This window comes from Labrus bergylta, chromosome 9 (assembly GCF_963930695.1).
Source record: "Labrus bergylta chromosome 9, fLabBer1.1, whole genome shotgun sequence".
In the NCBI taxonomy this organism is placed as follows: domain Eukaryota; kingdom Metazoa; phylum Chordata; class Actinopteri; order Labriformes; family Labridae; genus Labrus; species Labrus bergylta.
In genome coordinates this window covers 30,804,341-30,820,646 of record NC_089203.1, presented here as the reverse complement: position 1 = coordinate 30,820,646, position 16,306 = coordinate 30,804,341, and the positions used below count along the sequence as shown (strand labels likewise).

At 42.3% G+C, this 16,306-nt stretch overlaps 1 protein-coding gene and 2 long non-coding RNA genes across 3 annotated transcripts; all 3 read left to right on the top strand.

The window, feature by feature from the left end:
- The first annotated feature begins 11 nt into the window (after positions 1-11).
- LOC114919474 (uncharacterized) lies at positions 12-1,421 on the top strand. The gene is made up of 3 exons (XR_003807907.2): positions 12-136; positions 246-295; positions 727-1,421. It is a non-coding gene; the product is annotated as an uncharacterized lncRNA (long non-coding RNA).
- Positions 1,422-5,564: 4,143 nt separating this feature from the next.
- LOC109979401 (uncharacterized) lies at positions 5,565-8,392 on the top strand. Its single transcript, XM_065959095.1, has 5 exons — positions 5,565-5,801; positions 5,896-6,252; positions 7,552-7,677; positions 7,898-7,944; positions 8,019-8,392. The coding sequence occupies exons 1-5, from the start codon at positions 5,696-5,698 to the stop codon at positions 8,151-8,153; spliced, it is 771 nt and encodes a 256-aa protein (XP_065815167.1). The 5' UTR covers positions 5,565-5,695; the 3' UTR covers positions 8,154-8,392.
- A 6,906-nt stretch (positions 8,393-15,298) lies between these two features.
- On the top strand, positions 15,299-16,043 carry LOC109979360 (uncharacterized). Its single transcript, XR_002277648.3, has 3 exons — positions 15,299-15,417; positions 15,527-15,576; positions 15,806-16,043. It is a non-coding gene; the product is annotated as an uncharacterized lncRNA (long non-coding RNA).
- Positions 16,044-16,306: the final 263 nt, after the last annotated feature.

Below are 16,306 nucleotides of genomic sequence, written 5' to 3'. Positions count from 1 at the left end.
TATATGTTTTCAGGAGCCGACAATCAGACGGCCGTAATAGCTCTGTTTCTGTTATCAGCTGCTTTGGCTATAAGCTTGATTATTATAGCTTTCCTGATTCATATCATCAAGACTAAATCGTGTGATTCCAGCAAAGGTAACAGAACATTATCTCCAATAAATAAAATAAAGTATTGAGCAAATATTAACTTTATATCTTTGTGTAAATTAAACGTTTACATTTTTTTTTTAAATTGATATCACAGCTGCTGAAGATCTGCAAACACATCCTGCAGCAGATCGACGACGCCAGCAGGTGAGATACTTCAGAAAAGATTCAACGAGAATCATTTGTTGGAATATTGTTTTGCTTTTTACAAGTTTATAGAAATATCTGCAGGCTCATCCTATTTTTTCTCAGGTAGCTGATATTATCATATAATGACCTGATGTTGTATGAATAACCTTACTGTCCCCTGATGAGTTAGCAACGCATGCTAACATTATTTGTCAGAACTACTTAGACAGACTTTGACTGATTCACGGCGAGAAAGTTGTCCACCCGTTAACCGTTGGTCGTTTATGCGGTCGTTTATACCGTTGGTCGTTTATAGCGCTCATGCAAACTTTCTCGCAGGTCAAAAGTTTCACCCTCATGTTGCTGTTGAAACTAAATTCATGATACATACTCTGCACAGCTTTATCAACAGCATACTGACTTCAAACTATTTTTTGTTATTTTCTCAGAGCGCTGAGGACTCGTTGGTTTATTCTGCACCGACTTTTTCTAAGATTAGAACGGACAAAAGAGAGAAGAGAAAAGTCAAAGCAGCAACAGAAGAGACGATCTACACCGGGGTCAGAACTCCTCCGACTGGCTAAAAAGATGTGCTCATTTAAGACGTATTAAATATTTGATATGTATATTATAAGACTGTGGGGAATGTAAAATCTTACAGCAATGTGACCATAAGAAGAGAATAACCTTTGTAATGTTTTGTGTATGGTTTTACATGTTTTGACTCATCTGTGTTCAATCATTGTTAGATTGGTTTTATCACCAAAGGTAGAGTATTAGCAAGATAAACAATATTTGCAGTCGTGCACTAAAACTGGACGGAAGCTGGAGTGCTGACTGTGTGTCGGGTAATGTTCAGTAACACAAGGTGCACTGTAGTGGGGACAAACAGTGGAGCAGCTTACCTCTGCTTGGTAGTGGAGTGGTCTCTGAAGCGGTTGCAGGAACACTTGTGTGGGAGAGAAGCTGGTCCGCTGTTTCTCTTTTTTTCTGTGTCGTTTTAAAGATGTTAACTTTTAACTTTTATTTTTGTGTTGATTCAAAGGCAAAGATGATTGTATTAAAGGAAAGATGTGTTTGAGGATTTATGTTGCATTTCTTATTTTAAAGCTTTTTTGTTTTTAATAAACTCTGTATGACACGAGGACTGACTTGTTTTTCTTCTTCTACTGCAGAGTTTTTATAATATTCTTGACTATTTCTTTCATTTTTAATAAAGGTGTTGCTTTACAGTTTTTTCCCATTGCGAAAAAACAATTTTGCAAACTATGCTGGTTTTATCAAAATACACACCCAAACTGCAAAATACCTCATATATCCTGCAAAATGAAGCACTGCAACCAAAACTACATATAACATTATCAAAATCAAACTTTTGCACCAAATGGCACCACACTTCATTCATATTACCAGATTTTTGTCTAACCATCTACACACTGTTGGGCATAATGAAAAGCACTCTCATCTTTAGTATGCTTTGCCATAATACTAAAATAGTTCGAATTGTAGAAAATTCATCGGATTATTCACATGCACAGAAATATTTGCAGATAAAGATAAAGATAAAGATAAACTTTATTGATCCCCCGTGGGGGAAATTTGTGCATTACAGCAGCTCAAGAAAACAGGGGACGGGAATATAGTTATTACAGTTTTTTCCAATTGCTAACACACTAAAATGACGTGCATAGCACAATTATGTAAACTGACACACAGAGCAAAACCTCTTCTCAAGTCTCCAGAAGTCTAAACACATTTTCTGCTTTACACACATTTTGCAATTCAAAATGAGACTTTTTAAATGCACTGAACACGGTTCTCTGCATAAGACACAACAATCTGACATAAAGTCACATGTTTGCAATTTCAGAACACTGCCATTCAAAATGACACGACATGAGCTAATTAGCCAAACACCTCAATGGTTAATTGTTATCACTTCGATCAGGAAGTAAGCACTATGAAAAGACCACAAGTGAGCACCTTTTTTTTACAACAACAAGGGAAGAGGTTGCAGAGAGAGGAAGAGGGAGGGTGAGAATGAGAGGGGGAGGAAGAGTGTAAAACTGTAACACATTTTGACTGGATGAAAAGTTTCTCCTTCCTGAAGTTCATGACCACAGCTGAGGGTTGGAGCGAAGATCGACCGGTTAATCGTAGGTTTAATCTTCCAGCGTAGTTCCCTCTTCACCACGACGGTCCGGCCCACAATCCTGCTGAGCCCCAAATGAATGGCCACCTTATGGTGGTGAAGGGGTTTGCATGTCCCTGTGAACCTGGAATTTGTGTTGTTGGGGGGCATTACCCCCTGTTAGGGTCTCCTAAGGCACATAGGTCCCAGGTGAGATCCAAACAAAGAGTGATTCAGAAACCTCCAAGAAGCAACAGAAGGGGAACACAGATACCTTGGAAGTGAGAGACTGGGCCACCTCACTGGAGCCAGACCTGGGGGGGCCTGACGGCAAGCGTCTAGTGGCCAGGCTTTCCTACATGGGGCCCAATCGGGTTCAACCCGAAGAAACAACATGGAGCTGCCACCCTGTGGGCACACCACCTTCAGGGATTGGCATGGGGGTCAGGTGCTGTGTAGACCGGACGGCAGGCGTAGGAAGTGGCCTAGGCGAGCTGATTCCTATCAGCGTGGTCTAGTATTGTTTATTTTGAATTTAAAGCTAATGCCCCCGTGTTATCATTTGGATCTTTTTTTTCTTCTTTATGTCTGACATGTAGAAGTTCACCAGCAGCTGATTTGGAAGTCACACCTTCTTCAGGCATGTCAGGAAGTGGAGACTCTGAAGAGCTTTTTTGGCCATCGCTGAGGTGTTGATGGACCAAGTCGCGTCCTGGCTGACGTGGGCACTTAGGTATTTGAAGCTGTGCACGACCGCCACTGTCTTGCCGTTAATGTTGGGCTTCAGCCTCCTGAAGTCGAGGACAATCTCCTTCGTCTTCACCGCATTGAGGATCAGGTTGTTGTCTCGGCTCCCAGTTCTCAACCTCTGTTCTGTAGGCTGACTTATTGTTGTTGGTGTTTCAGCCAACTAGGATGGTGTCGTCTGCAAACTTAAGAACGGAGGTATTCTTGTGGGAGGGTCTGCAGTCGTGTGTGTAGAGGGAGAACAGTAGAGGGCTCAGTACAGAACCCTAGGGTACATCTTTTACCATAGACACAGTCTGTGGCCTGTCAGTGAGGAAAACATTGATCCAGCTGCACAGGAGTGTTAATGCCCAGCGGGATCAGTTTTGTGGCCAGGTTGTGGGGGGGTGGTTTAGGTTGAAAGCGGAGCTGACCTGAAGTGAATGAACAGCATCCCGCTGATCAAAGTGTGTCTGTGCAGTGGGGAGGACCAGTGACACTGCGTCCTCAGTTGTGTTGTGGGTGTTTGTCCAAGGAGAGTGGCATGTTGCTCTTGATGTGTACCAGAACAAGGCGTTCAAAGAACTTCATCACAACCGGTGTCAGCGCCAGTGGTCAATGAGTCAGTGACCTGATTCCTGTCTGTTTTGGCACTGGAGGAATTGTGGCCAACTTGAGGCAGGTTGGGACTGTTGCTTGCTTCAGGGAGATGTTAAATAGGTTGGTGAACACTGCTGTTGGCTGTCCTGCACAATGTTTCAGGGCCCTTCCTGTAACCCGATCAGTGGCTTTGTTTTGGATGAAGTTGTTCCGAGGCGGTCTCACCTAGTAGGGGCTCAGCATCAGCCCACCTGGCATGTCCCCCTGCAGTGTCAGTGATGGGTTGTTGAGATTGTCTCTACAATCAAACCTGGCAAAGACGTGGTTCAGGTCCTCAGGGAGAGATGAGTTGGCAGTGTGTGTTGGGCTGCTGTTGTTGCCTGCATAGCCTGTTATGGTCTTGATGCCATGCCACATGCGTCAGGAGTCTGAGCTCCTCTATACGCATTTTGTAGCAGCGCTTCGCTTGTCTGATGCCTTTCCTCAGTCTGGACCCGGCTGTACTGTAGGCCACCTGTGCGGAAAGCAGTTTCACAAGCCTTCAACAGGTTAACCATAGCTGCATTCATCCACAGTTTGTGGTTGGGGAGTGCATGTATGTTCATCTCTGTGGTTATATTGCCCATGCAGAAGGTGCTGAGTGCAGCAGAGGTAAGGCAAAGGTGTTTAAGTCTGTGTGGTTGTTGTTGGTGGCAGTTTGTTTGAAGATGTACCAGTCTGTCTCATCGAAGCAGTCCTGTAGCCTGGGCATTGCTCCCTCAGGCCAGACCCCGATGGTACAAAGCGTGATGTTTAATCCTTACGATGAGAGGTCTGTATATGGGGGTCACAAGCAGGCTGATGTGGTCAGACCGGCCAATGTGGGGGAGGGGGACGCTTTGTAAACCCCTGCTATGTTGCAGTAAACATGGTCAAAGGTTTTATTTCCTTTTGTTGGGAAATCCAGGTGGTATCTAATGGGAGAGCTCCAGGCCGCAGAGTCTGAGCAGGCCGCCATCTTTACACCTACTTTACACCTCACAACCTACAGAACGTACCGCAGCACTTCCAAACACACACACATCAAAGACCACACACCCTTACAGAATACTCCAAAAGGGACAATAAACCACAAACACAGAAGTGGGCGTGTCTGTGTGTAAGGGACTAACGTGTATCCACATCCAGGTCCAGATATGGTCACTTCTGGTTCCAAAGAACCATTGTAGTATTTGCAAAAATGCCAACATTGATGCTCACTGGTTGACTTCAGTCTTCATACACTTCTTTTATACAGAGTGGAAAATACTAATGAAAACTGTAGTTATTGTGTTTCCGCTCAGCAGCAGGTACAGAAACCCACCATGAAAACTTGAAACAGAAGCTTGCTGCTTCTATTGTTTCATGTGCTTTAGCTTGAAAGACGGTCAAAAAAAATTCCACTGTGGTTTTAAAGTAATACCCTCATGATGAAGGGCCAATCAGATTGCCCTGTGATTGTTCCCTCCTACTTTATATGGTTCTATGAAGGAGAAGCAGCTTCTCATACGAGTTCATTCTACTGCTGTATTAAGTGGACGAAGGAGAAAATGAAGTCTGTTCTTGTTTTTCTACTGACGCTCACACTTGCTCGTAAGTTTATGTCCAATCTTCTCGTCTAATTCTGATCTTTTAAGGGTTAATATGTTTTATTTTTAGCACAGAGCATACATGATCTTTCTCTGTTGTTAAACACTGACATATATTTATTTTCTTCAGGATGCACCATCTATGAGAACTTTGAGACAAAGACTGTTGGTGTTGGAGATGATGTGACTCTGACGTGTCCTCGTAACGCTTCTTGGTATTCAACACAATTATTCTGGCTCCGGCTCGTTTCTGGAGATTTGCCTGAGGTTTTGGGAGGAACATTTAGCTTTGAATATGACGACGTTCACAAAACTCCTCGAATCACAGCAAAACAAAAACCTGGAACGTTTGTCATGATTATCGATAAAGCAAAAGTCGGCGACACTGGACTTTACTTTTGTGTGAAACAAGAGGGTATTAAAATGACAGTTTTAAAAGGAACATTTCTGCAGATTAAAGGTAAATAAAAATCATTTTTACTAAAAGCAAACATTCTAAATTGAGAATATTTTTATCAAATCCAGCATATTTACTTTGTGTTGAATTTATTCAGGACCAGAGCCCAGTATCACCTCAGTCGTTCAAGACATTTCACAGGATCCAGTCCACCCAGGAGACCTGATGACTCTGCAGTGTTCTGTTCTCTCTGAGTCTGAAAACAACACATGTCCAGGGAAACACAGAGTGTTCTGGTTCAGAGCCGGATCAGATGAAAATCATCCCAGTGTCATTTACACTCATGGAAACAGATCTGGAGGATGTGAGGAGAGTCCAGAGGCTCACTCTCCACAGAAATGTGTCTACAGCTTCTCAAAGACCGTCAACTCCTCCGACGCCTCGACTTATTTCTGTGCTGTGGCCGCATGTGGAGAGATATTGTTTGGAAAAGGGACAAAGATTGACATCAAAGGTAACTGCAGAGCATTCAATATGAACCATTTTTTAACATTCATGGAAGATTTTAGTGAAACATCTTAACACAATATGTTTTTATATGTTTTCAGGAGCCGACAATCAGACGGCCGTAATAGCTCTGTTTCTGTAACTGCACATATTTGGAGATGTGACAAAAGTAGATGTTGAAGGTCAAACGTTTTTTATGCTAAGAATCTGCAGATTAAAGTGTGAAATGATGGTCTCATTGCAGATTGGTATGATCTCAACACATATATTTATCATAAAACACATCCTTTATAAAATATGCCGATGACTCCGTTGTTGTATGTCTGCTTCAAGAGAATGAGACGAGCCACGGCCCGGTAAATGACCAGTTTGTACCAGGTGTGAGGAGTCTTACCTCCAGCTGAACATATCTCAAACTCAACATATGATTATTGATTTTAGAAAGAAAACTCAAGTGAACGATGCCACTATTCAAAGGTCAGAATATTGAGTAAGTGCAATCTTATAAAAACATTGGGACCATCATTGATTTGAATTTTAACTTTGAAGCTAACGCTTTGTAAAAAGTCTAAACAGTGTTTGTGTCTGTAGGAAACTGTCGTACTTTCATGAACCATAATGATGATGTTTTATCATGCTGTTATTGGATCAGTCTTGTCTTGTTCTTTGGTGTCATGGTTTCAGTCAAACCTGCACCTCAGTGCTCTGTACCTCCGTTCTGAGGTATGTGGGGTGAGTCTGATTGGTGAGTCTCATCTCTACCTGGCGTCTCTGAGACAGTTGCAGAGGATAGCTACCTCGATTATAAACGATGATTCTCGTCCTTTGCTCAGTGATTTTCAGCTTCTCCCCGGACGGAGGATTTTAGTCCCAACGTGCAGAACACAGCGGTACAAAAACAGCTTTGTTCCTGCTGCTATCACAGAAGTGAACAAGCTGTAGCCATATTTGCAAAAACATTTTTTTTTTTTTCCATGTCAAAAACGTATTTTGACCCTGCCTGAAGAGATCATTTTTGTTTTTGATATTATTGGTTGAGATATCTCTCTCCCTTATGCTTCTTATTGTGAGAACATTGAGCACTTTTATAATTATTTGGGGTTTTTATGATGTTTTAGTCGGTTTATATATAGTTCCCCTTTCTCTAATGTGTTGTTCATTGTTACATCTGTTCTGTAATCTGTGTGTTATCTTGCTGGCTGCAAACAAACCTACTTAAGGGTACAAATAAACGCACCTGAACCTGAACTGTAATCACATTATATTAATAATTAAATCATTCTTTTTTATTTTCATTCTTGTCTAGAACGAACAGCAAGTTTTGAATTGATCGGGCTGGTCATAGCGATACTCTGCTTGGTGATTTCTCTGATTGGAAATGTTTCTCTCATTTGCTTCCAAACTCCGAGAGAAGAAAGTGAACAATCTAAAGGTTAGTGACGATGACCCGTTCTAAAAGCATTATACAATTTCATGTAACAACGTGTTCTCAGAAGGAGGAAGACACTTTTCTGCCGGGTTATAATCTTCCTAACAGCTGTGGTTGTTGGCTCAAGTAATTAGACGAACTCATTCTCTAAGCAGCAAAAAATCATCAAACCTTCTTCATCTTTCATTTTAACTCTGCATGTATTTTCTGTTTCATTATCCAGCTGCTGTCGTCCTGCAATTAAACAGCGAGAGGGTGAAAAATCAACAGGTAAATCATTTAAAGATGTTCATGTTGTCCTTATGTTTTTGTCCATTTAACAGCTCATGTCTATCTTTGCCCAGATTGATGAGGAGACTAAAGTTTACTCTGCTGTGGTCTTCACCATGAGGAAAGCTGACCGTGGTGCAGTGAAGGATGCAAAAGTAGCGCAGAGGAAAAGGATGTGTGCTGCTGTGAAGGATTTTGGTTTGAATTAGTGAGTGAAAAGGTCTGTTTGGCTACATTTGATTTAGCTGATTTTAGTTTGTTTAAAGCTTAAGAAAATGCTGATTACCTCCAAATATCTACACTTAGATAACTTAAGGAGGTGCTATGAATATTCTATCACTCAGGTTGTGACTGTATTGGTATGTGTATGCAAATGATATTCTATAATTCATAATAAAATGTATTTGTCAAACCTCCTTGGATTAAAGGACTGTAACATTCAGGCTTACCGGGTCTCCTGCGTTGTTCTTTCTGTAAGTCCATGAGCGCTTTGTTTATGAGGAAACATCACACCACATGTTGGGAGGATAAGAAATATATGTTTCTAAATCTGCTTTACATTTTCAGGGTTCTGTCAAACGTCTCGTTATCATTTGGAGGTAATCAATCATTCAGTCAATCAATCTTTATTTGTTCAGCACCAATTCATAATAAATGTTTCTACAAAAACAGCCGCTCTGCACTTTACTCTTTATTATATTTACAGAAACACAAAATTCATCCATCAGCAGACAAACATTTAGCAAAGTAACAATGGGAAGATAAAAAAATTGCTTTTTACAAAGTGAAACCTGGATCAGAACCAGACTCATGTTGAACAGGCAGAAGCCTGGATCAGAACCAGACTCATGTTGAACAGGCAGAAGCCTGGATCAGAACCAGACTCATGTTGAACCGCCACCTGCTATGACTCTGTTTGGCTTGAAAGAACGGCATAACTGGGTATTACAAGGCCCCAAAGTCAGACTGGCCTCTATGAATACTCAAGTCATAAATACAGAACACTGTGGTGTCATTCCACTTGCACGGCTGTATTCTTTACTTTCAAGGTAGAAAATACTTTATTTCAGGTTGTAAAAATGTTTCTGAACATGAAATGATTACATGTGGGGTCCCCCAAGGGTATATTCTTGGCCTTCTCCTTTTTCAAACAAAATAACTGTATTCGGTCCCAAACAGGAGGGATCATGAGTCAGCGCTCATTTACCATCAATTTCACAGAAGCCACACATCAAGCAAGAAATCTGGGTGTTGTTTTGGAGTCTGATATAAATGTAAACATTCACATAAAAACAAGTTCAAACACGAAGAAAAGAGGGAACAGATGACACAGTCTGAGTCGCTTTTATACCTCAGGGGAGAGCTGGGGCGGGGCCCTCCTCGTGGATGGGCTTGGACAGGTTGTTGGTCGCTGCTGACGCCTGATTGGCACATTGGTGGGACTGGTCTGCCAGACGGGCCGTCAGCAGGTCCCTGGATGAGGGGGGAGCAGGACGCTGCCCCGCCACCATGGTGGTGACTCTCACTCCAGAAAAAGGTTGCCATGGGAGGGGCCCACCTTGTGGATGGGGGTGGACCGCAACATATAACTCTTTTAGTGCTGCGCAGGTTCGCAAGTGATAAATCCAATAGCAATAGCCTTAGAGGGTGGAGCCTATACGATATAGAATGCAACGCACGGTTTGCAAACATACGCACACGGACGACTCAACACACTCACAGAACTCTCCAAAAGGGATGTTAAACCACACACAGAGAAGGGGGCATGTGTGCGTTAAAATGACTGTGTATCCACATCCAGGTCCAAAAATGGTCTCTTCTGATTCTAAAGAACCATCGGGGTATTTGTCAAAATGCACATGTTGATGCTTTTACACACCACTGGTTGACTTCAGGGATGTTCAATCAGAAACCACAGATCTTTCTTTGAGATAATAGGGTGCCATATTGTCTTCTGATTTAGCTGCCTGGTCCCAGAACAACCTGTCAGAAATCTGTAGAGCACCTTTACAATCGAGCCTTGAAGATTCTGCACAAAAACACAAATAGGACATCATCACTGCAGCATTTTAAGTAAATACAAGACTTTAAGTTTTACACATTTGCTTGATCCATTAACACTAGGACCACCAACATTCTAGACCCCCCTCCAAGCACCTCAGCCGTCTGTCAGACAGCATGTGCAAATGTAATTGTTTGTGCTCAGAAACACACAAATATTGAATTTTTTTGATGAAGTTAAATACACCTTACTTTTATGTACAACCCAAATAGGCTATCACAGCATAAGGCAGGATTGGTAACCTTTTAAATGTCGCATGTCAATTAACAATATATGTCTGCTTTTTTAGTGCGCCATTTTTTACTGCTGCTCCACGTCTCCCGTTGCAGCGCTCTTTAGTTTGCTGGTAGCTTCACATTGCATGTGAATTTACACCAAATGACCGTGATCTAAAAACACTTACATGACATTCAAATAAGCAGTGAGTAAAGTATGTTATTCTTCTTTTCTCTAGTCCCTCAACTAAACAACTTTTATACGCAAGGGGATGAGCCGGCCAGCCGGCTCGTCCATGTAAACAGTGTGTAGATACCACGGGACTCTCATGACAGTCATGACTCAGAGTTATTTTCAGAGGATATACTGGATTTCTGCTATATTTATGTGTAAAATATTGCATATTCTACCTTTAAATGTTGAAACATGCTTGCTCCTTAGTGCTGCAATACTCCTCTTAAAGGCTAGTTGGCAGAGTGATTGTATTGCAAGTTTAGGGTTCTGCCACATTCCCTGTTTTTTTGTGTACAGGAAACCATGAGGACTGAAACCGGCAAGCAGCAGTTGATTTTACTGCTGCTTGACCTACGTCCTACCTCAGTCAGACCCAAACTAGACTAGGCGTTTTGAGCATGCTCCACAAACCCCTCACCTGCTCCTACATAAGGGAGGTGACAAGGGTAATCTCAATAATTACAGGCCAAACAATATAGAATTCTTAATAAATGACTAGTTTAAAGATTTTCTTTCCAGAACCAAAATCATGAGCCCATATCAGTCAGGTTTGAGGGCGCACTCACACTAGGCAATCTGTACTTTGCTCAAGCATGCTCCACCCCAAAAGTCTAGTCCGCCCCTCAATGATGTCTCGAGTGTAAATAAAGGTTGAAAAAAAATTGCCTTTTTGAGCTGTAACTGTAGGTGGACGTAACTGTGCATATAAAGTTACTGACTTTAAGTGAGAGAGAGAGAAAGCATGAAGCAGAAACAGCTTAGGAGATATTTCTTGCATGCTAGTGGTTAGTTCACTGTGCATTAAAACTTTTAGGTGTTCTGCCTGTGGTCAACTTTTTGCCCACACACACAAACAAACAGATGAACACACATTCACAGTCACAGCTGAAGACCAAGTCATGCATGGAAACTCAAGTGCCGTTGTGGTTAGGCTTCACATCGAGGCGTGAATACAAAGAGGCTTTTTTCTGTTGCTGCACTCTGTTTGAATCTCAGGAAGTTCAACTTAACTTTTCTATTACCTTCTTTAAAGTGAGAGAGCTATAATACTGTTTTTATTAGAAATAGTATCACAACAACAACTTAGGTTTAGGAAAAGGCAGCAATGTGAAGTGTTTTTATTGTGTTTTTCACCAGCCAGAGGGGAGGTGCTAATCTCTCACTGGTTTGTACCTGCTCTGTTTGGCCTCAACAAGAGATATGTAGTGGGAGTTTATGGCTTCATAAAATAAGGCTGGCTGCACACTAGACAGCTACCTTGGTAAGTCTCTGAAAACTCTTCAAATAGTACAAAATGCTGCAGCTGTAGTGACAAGAACTAGGAAAAGGGATCACATTTCTCTTTTATTGGCTTCTTTGCACTGGCTCCCAATAAAATCTAGAATATAATTTAAAATCCTTTCCTCTCTTACAAAGCTCTGATCAGGAAAAATCTTATCTTAAAGAGCTGATAATGTTGTATTACCCTTCAGGAACATTACGCTCCCAGAATGCAGGTCTAAGTACGGACTCTAAATGTACTACGGGAGATAGAGCCTTCAGTTATCAGGCCTGCTCGTGGTACCTGCAGTCTCTAAATGTACTATGGGAGGTAGAGCCTTCAGTTATCAGGCCTGCTCGTGGTACCTACAGTCTCTAAATGTACTATGGGAGGTAGACCCTTCAGTTATCAGGCCTGCTCGTGGTACCTACAGTCTCTAAATGTACTATGGGAGGTAGAGCCTTCGGCTATCAGGCCTGCTCGTGGTACCTACAGTCTCTAAATGTACTATGGGAGGTAGAGCCTTCGGCTATCAGGCCTGCTCGTGGTACCTACAGTCTCTGAATGTACCATGGGAGGTAGAGCCTTCAGTTTTCAGGCCTGCTCGTGGTACCTACAGTCTCTAAATGAACTACGGGAGGTAGAGCCTTCAGTTATCAGGCCTGCTCGTGGTACCTACGGTCTCTAAATGTACTACGGGAGGTAGAGCCTTCAGTTATCAGGCCTGCTTGTGGTACCTACAGTCTCTAAATGTACTACGGGAGGTGGAGCCTTCAGTTATCAGGCCTGCTTGTGGTACCTACAGTCTCTAAATGTACTATGGGAGGTGGAGCCTTCGTTTATCAGGCCTGCTTGTGGTACCTACAGTCTCTAAATGTACATCGGGAGGTGGAGCCTTCAGTTATCAGGCCTGCTCGTGGTACCTACAGTCTCTGAATGTACGACGGGAGGTAGAGCCTTCGTTTATCAGGCCTGCTCGTGGTACCTACGATCTCTAAATGTACTATGGGAGGTGGAGCCTTCAGTTATCAGGCCTGCTAGTGGTACAGGCTGCTCGTGGTACCTACAGTCTCTAAATGTACTATGGGAGGTAGAGCCTTCAGTTATCAGGCCTGCTCGTGGTACCTACAGTCTCTAAATGTACTATGGGAGGTAGATCCTTCAGATATCAGGCCTGCTCGTGGTACCTACAGTCTCTAAATGTACTATGGGAGGTAGAGCCTTCAGTTATCAGGCCTGATTGTGGTACCTACAGTCTCTAAATGTACTATGGGAGGTAGAGCCTTCAGTTATCAGACCTGCTCGTGGTACCTACGGGCGCGGTCACACTCGCCATCCGTACCGTGCTGTACCCAAGCACGATTGCCCCCCCACAGCGCCATTCCCCTGCTGTCTGGCGAGGCCCGCGGTCACACTACACAAGACTAACCGTGCCTAAGCACGAATACCTCTTGTACATGACGTCGTAATACTGTCAGGCTGTCAGCAGGTCCCTGGATGAGGGGGGAGCAGAACGTTGCCCCGCCACCATGGTGGTGACTCTCACTCCTAAAAAGGCCTAAAAACACCCTGGTCATTGAACCTTTGAACTTGAGGCACAAGTGGACTGGAGTCCTCAAAGATTTGGGGTCTGCTGCTTCTCCGCCCTGGTGTGGAATGAGGGCAGGGAACAACAGGATCCTCCCTGACTGCGAAACTCGCAGGCCATCTAATCCAGGGGGGCGGACTCCCACGCCAATGGCACTGCAAGACCTCTGCGGGCCCCAGCAGACCAGATAATATCCGGCAGCTCCCAGTAGACTGGTCACCAGCAGTGGGGATTATTTGACTCATCAGTGCACACTCAAGCGCTAAGAAAAATACGAAACAGATCACTCAGTCTCAGCAACTTATATACCTTAGGGGAGGGACCACTCGCTAGACATGTGACTCCACACACTCACAGAACACTCCAAAAAGGATGTTAAACCACACACAGAGAGGGGGGTACTGCTGCATGTAAGGGACTAATGTGTATCCACATCCAGATCCAAATATGGTCACTTCTGGTTCGAAAGATCCATCATCGTATTTGCCAAAATGGGAAAGTTGATGCTTTCACGAACCACTGGTTGAGTTTGAAAAAATACTGAAGAAAACTGTAGTTAGTGTGTTTCTGCTCAGCAGCAGGTACAGAAACCCACCATGAAAACTTGAAACAGAAGCTTGCTGCTGCTATTGTTTCATGTGCTTTAGCTTGAAAGACGGTCAAAAAAATTTCCACTGTGGTTGTAAAGTAATACCCTCATAATGAAGGGCCAATCAGATTACTCTGTGATTGTTCCCTCCTACTTTATATGGTTCTATGAAGGAGAAGCAGCTTCTCATACGAGTTCATTCTACTGCTGTATTAAGTGGACGAAGGAGAAAATGAAGTCTGTTCTTGTTTTTCTACTGACGCTCACACTTGCTCGTAAGTTTATGTCCAATCTTCTCGTCTAATTCTGATCTTTTAAGGGTTAACATGTTTTATTTTTAGCACAGAGCGTACATGATCTTTCTCTGTTGTTAAACACTGACATATATTTATTTTCTTCAGGATGCACCATCTATGAGAACTTTGAGACAAAGACTGTTGGTGTTGGAGATGATGTGACTCTGACGTGTCCTCGTGATGCTTCTTGGTATTCAACACAATTATTCTGGCTCCGGCTCGTTTCTGGTGATTTGCCTGAGGTTTTGGTCGGAACCAATGCCATGGATTCTGACCTTGTTGAAGAAACTCCTGGATTCACAGCAAAAAAAGAGCCTGGAACGTTTGTCGTGATTATTAATAGAGTAAAACTCAGGGACACTGGACTTTACTTTTGTGTGAAACGAGAGAGTATTAAAATGACAGTTTTAAAAGGAACATTTCTGCAGATTAAAGGTAAATAAAATGCACTTCAACTTCTTTAAAACAATACCTAACACCATTTATGAGAGCAGTCAACCAAATGTCCCCTGAATAAGGAAAAAACATACAGCATACTTTCTAGGATGTTTTTCTCTTAATTCTAAACTGCAGCTACTTTGAATATTTTTTAACAAATCCAGCGTATTTACTTTGTGTTGAATTTATTCAGGACCAGAGCCCAGTATCACCTCAGTCGTTCAAGACATTTCACAGGATCCAGTCCACCCAGGAGACCTGATGACTCTGCAGTGTTCTGTTCTCTCTGAGTCTGAAAACAACACATGTCCAGGGAAACACAGAGTGTTCTGGTTCAGAGCTGGATCAGATGAAAATCATCCCAGTGTCATTTACACTCATGGAAACAGACCTGGAGGATGTGAGGAGAGTCCAGAGGCTCACTCTCCACAGAAATGTGTCTACAGCTTCTCAAAGACCGTCAACTCCTCCGACGCCTCGACTTATTTCTGTGCTGTGGCCGCATGTGGAGAGACATTGTTTGGAAATGGGAAAAAGATTGACATCAAAGGTAACTGCAGAGCATTCAATATGAATCATTTTTTAACATTCATTTTCAAACAATTGAATCTACCTGGAAGATTTTAGTGAAACATCTTAACACAATATGTTTTTATATGTTTTCAGGAGCCGACAATCGGACGGCCGTAATAGCTCTGTCTCTGTTATCAGCTGCTTTGGCTATAAGCTTGATTATTATAGCTTTCCTGATTCATATCATCAAGACTAAATCGTGTGATTCCAGCAAAGGTAACAGAACATTATCTCCAATAAATAAAATAAAGTATTGAGCAAACATTAACTTTATATCTTTGTGTAAATTAAATGTTTACATCTTTGTTTTTAATTGATATCACAGCTGCTGAAGTTCTGCAAACACATCCTGCAGCAGATCGACGACGCCAGCAGGTGAGATACTTCAGAAAAGATTCAACGAGAATCATTTGTTGGAATATTGTTTTGCTTTTTGTAAGTTTATATAAATATCTGCTCAGACTATTTTTTCTCAGGTAGCTGATTTCTAAAAGGGCAAAAGTTTCACCCTCATGTTGCTGTTGAAACTAAATTCATGATACATACTCTGCACAGCTTTATCAACAGCATACTGACTTCAAACTATTTTTTGTTATTTTCTCAGAGCGCTGAGGACTCGTTGGTTTATTCTGCACCGACTTTTTCTAAGATTAGAACGGACAAAAGAGAGAAGAGAAAAGTCAAAGCAGCAACAGAAGAGACGATCTACACCGGGGTCAGAACTCCTCCGACTGGCTAAATAAAAGATATGCTTAAAACATTAAATAATTGATTTGTATATTTTTAAAGACTGTGAGAAATGTAAAACCTTGCAGCAATGTGACAATAAGAAGAGAATATCCTTTGTAATTTTGAACTGTGTATGATTTGACATGTTTTGACTCATCTGTGTTCAGTCATTGTTAGATTGGTTTTATCACCAAAGGTAGAGTATTAGCACCATAAACAATATATGCAGTCGTGCACTAAACTAAAGCTGGAAGCTGGCATGCTCACTCTGTGTTGGGTAATGTTTGGTAATACAAAGTGCACTGTAGTGGGGACAAACTACAGGAAAAAGAGGGAAAGTGGAGCAGCTTACCTCTGTTTGGTAGTGGAGTGGTCT

Coding starts and splice junctions, on each gene's coding strand:
- LOC109979401 (XM_065959095.1), top strand. CDS start 5,696: ATGATTATCGATAAAGCAAAAGTCGGCGACACTGGACTTTACTTTTGT. Junction 5,802..5,895: donor AACATTTCTGCAGATTAAAG/GTAAATAAAAAT, acceptor GAATTTATTCAG/GACCAGAGCCCAGTATCACC. Junction 7,678..7,897: donor AGAAAGTGAACAATCTAAAG/GTTAGTGACGAT, acceptor TTCATTATCCAG/CTGCTGTCGTCCTGCAATTA.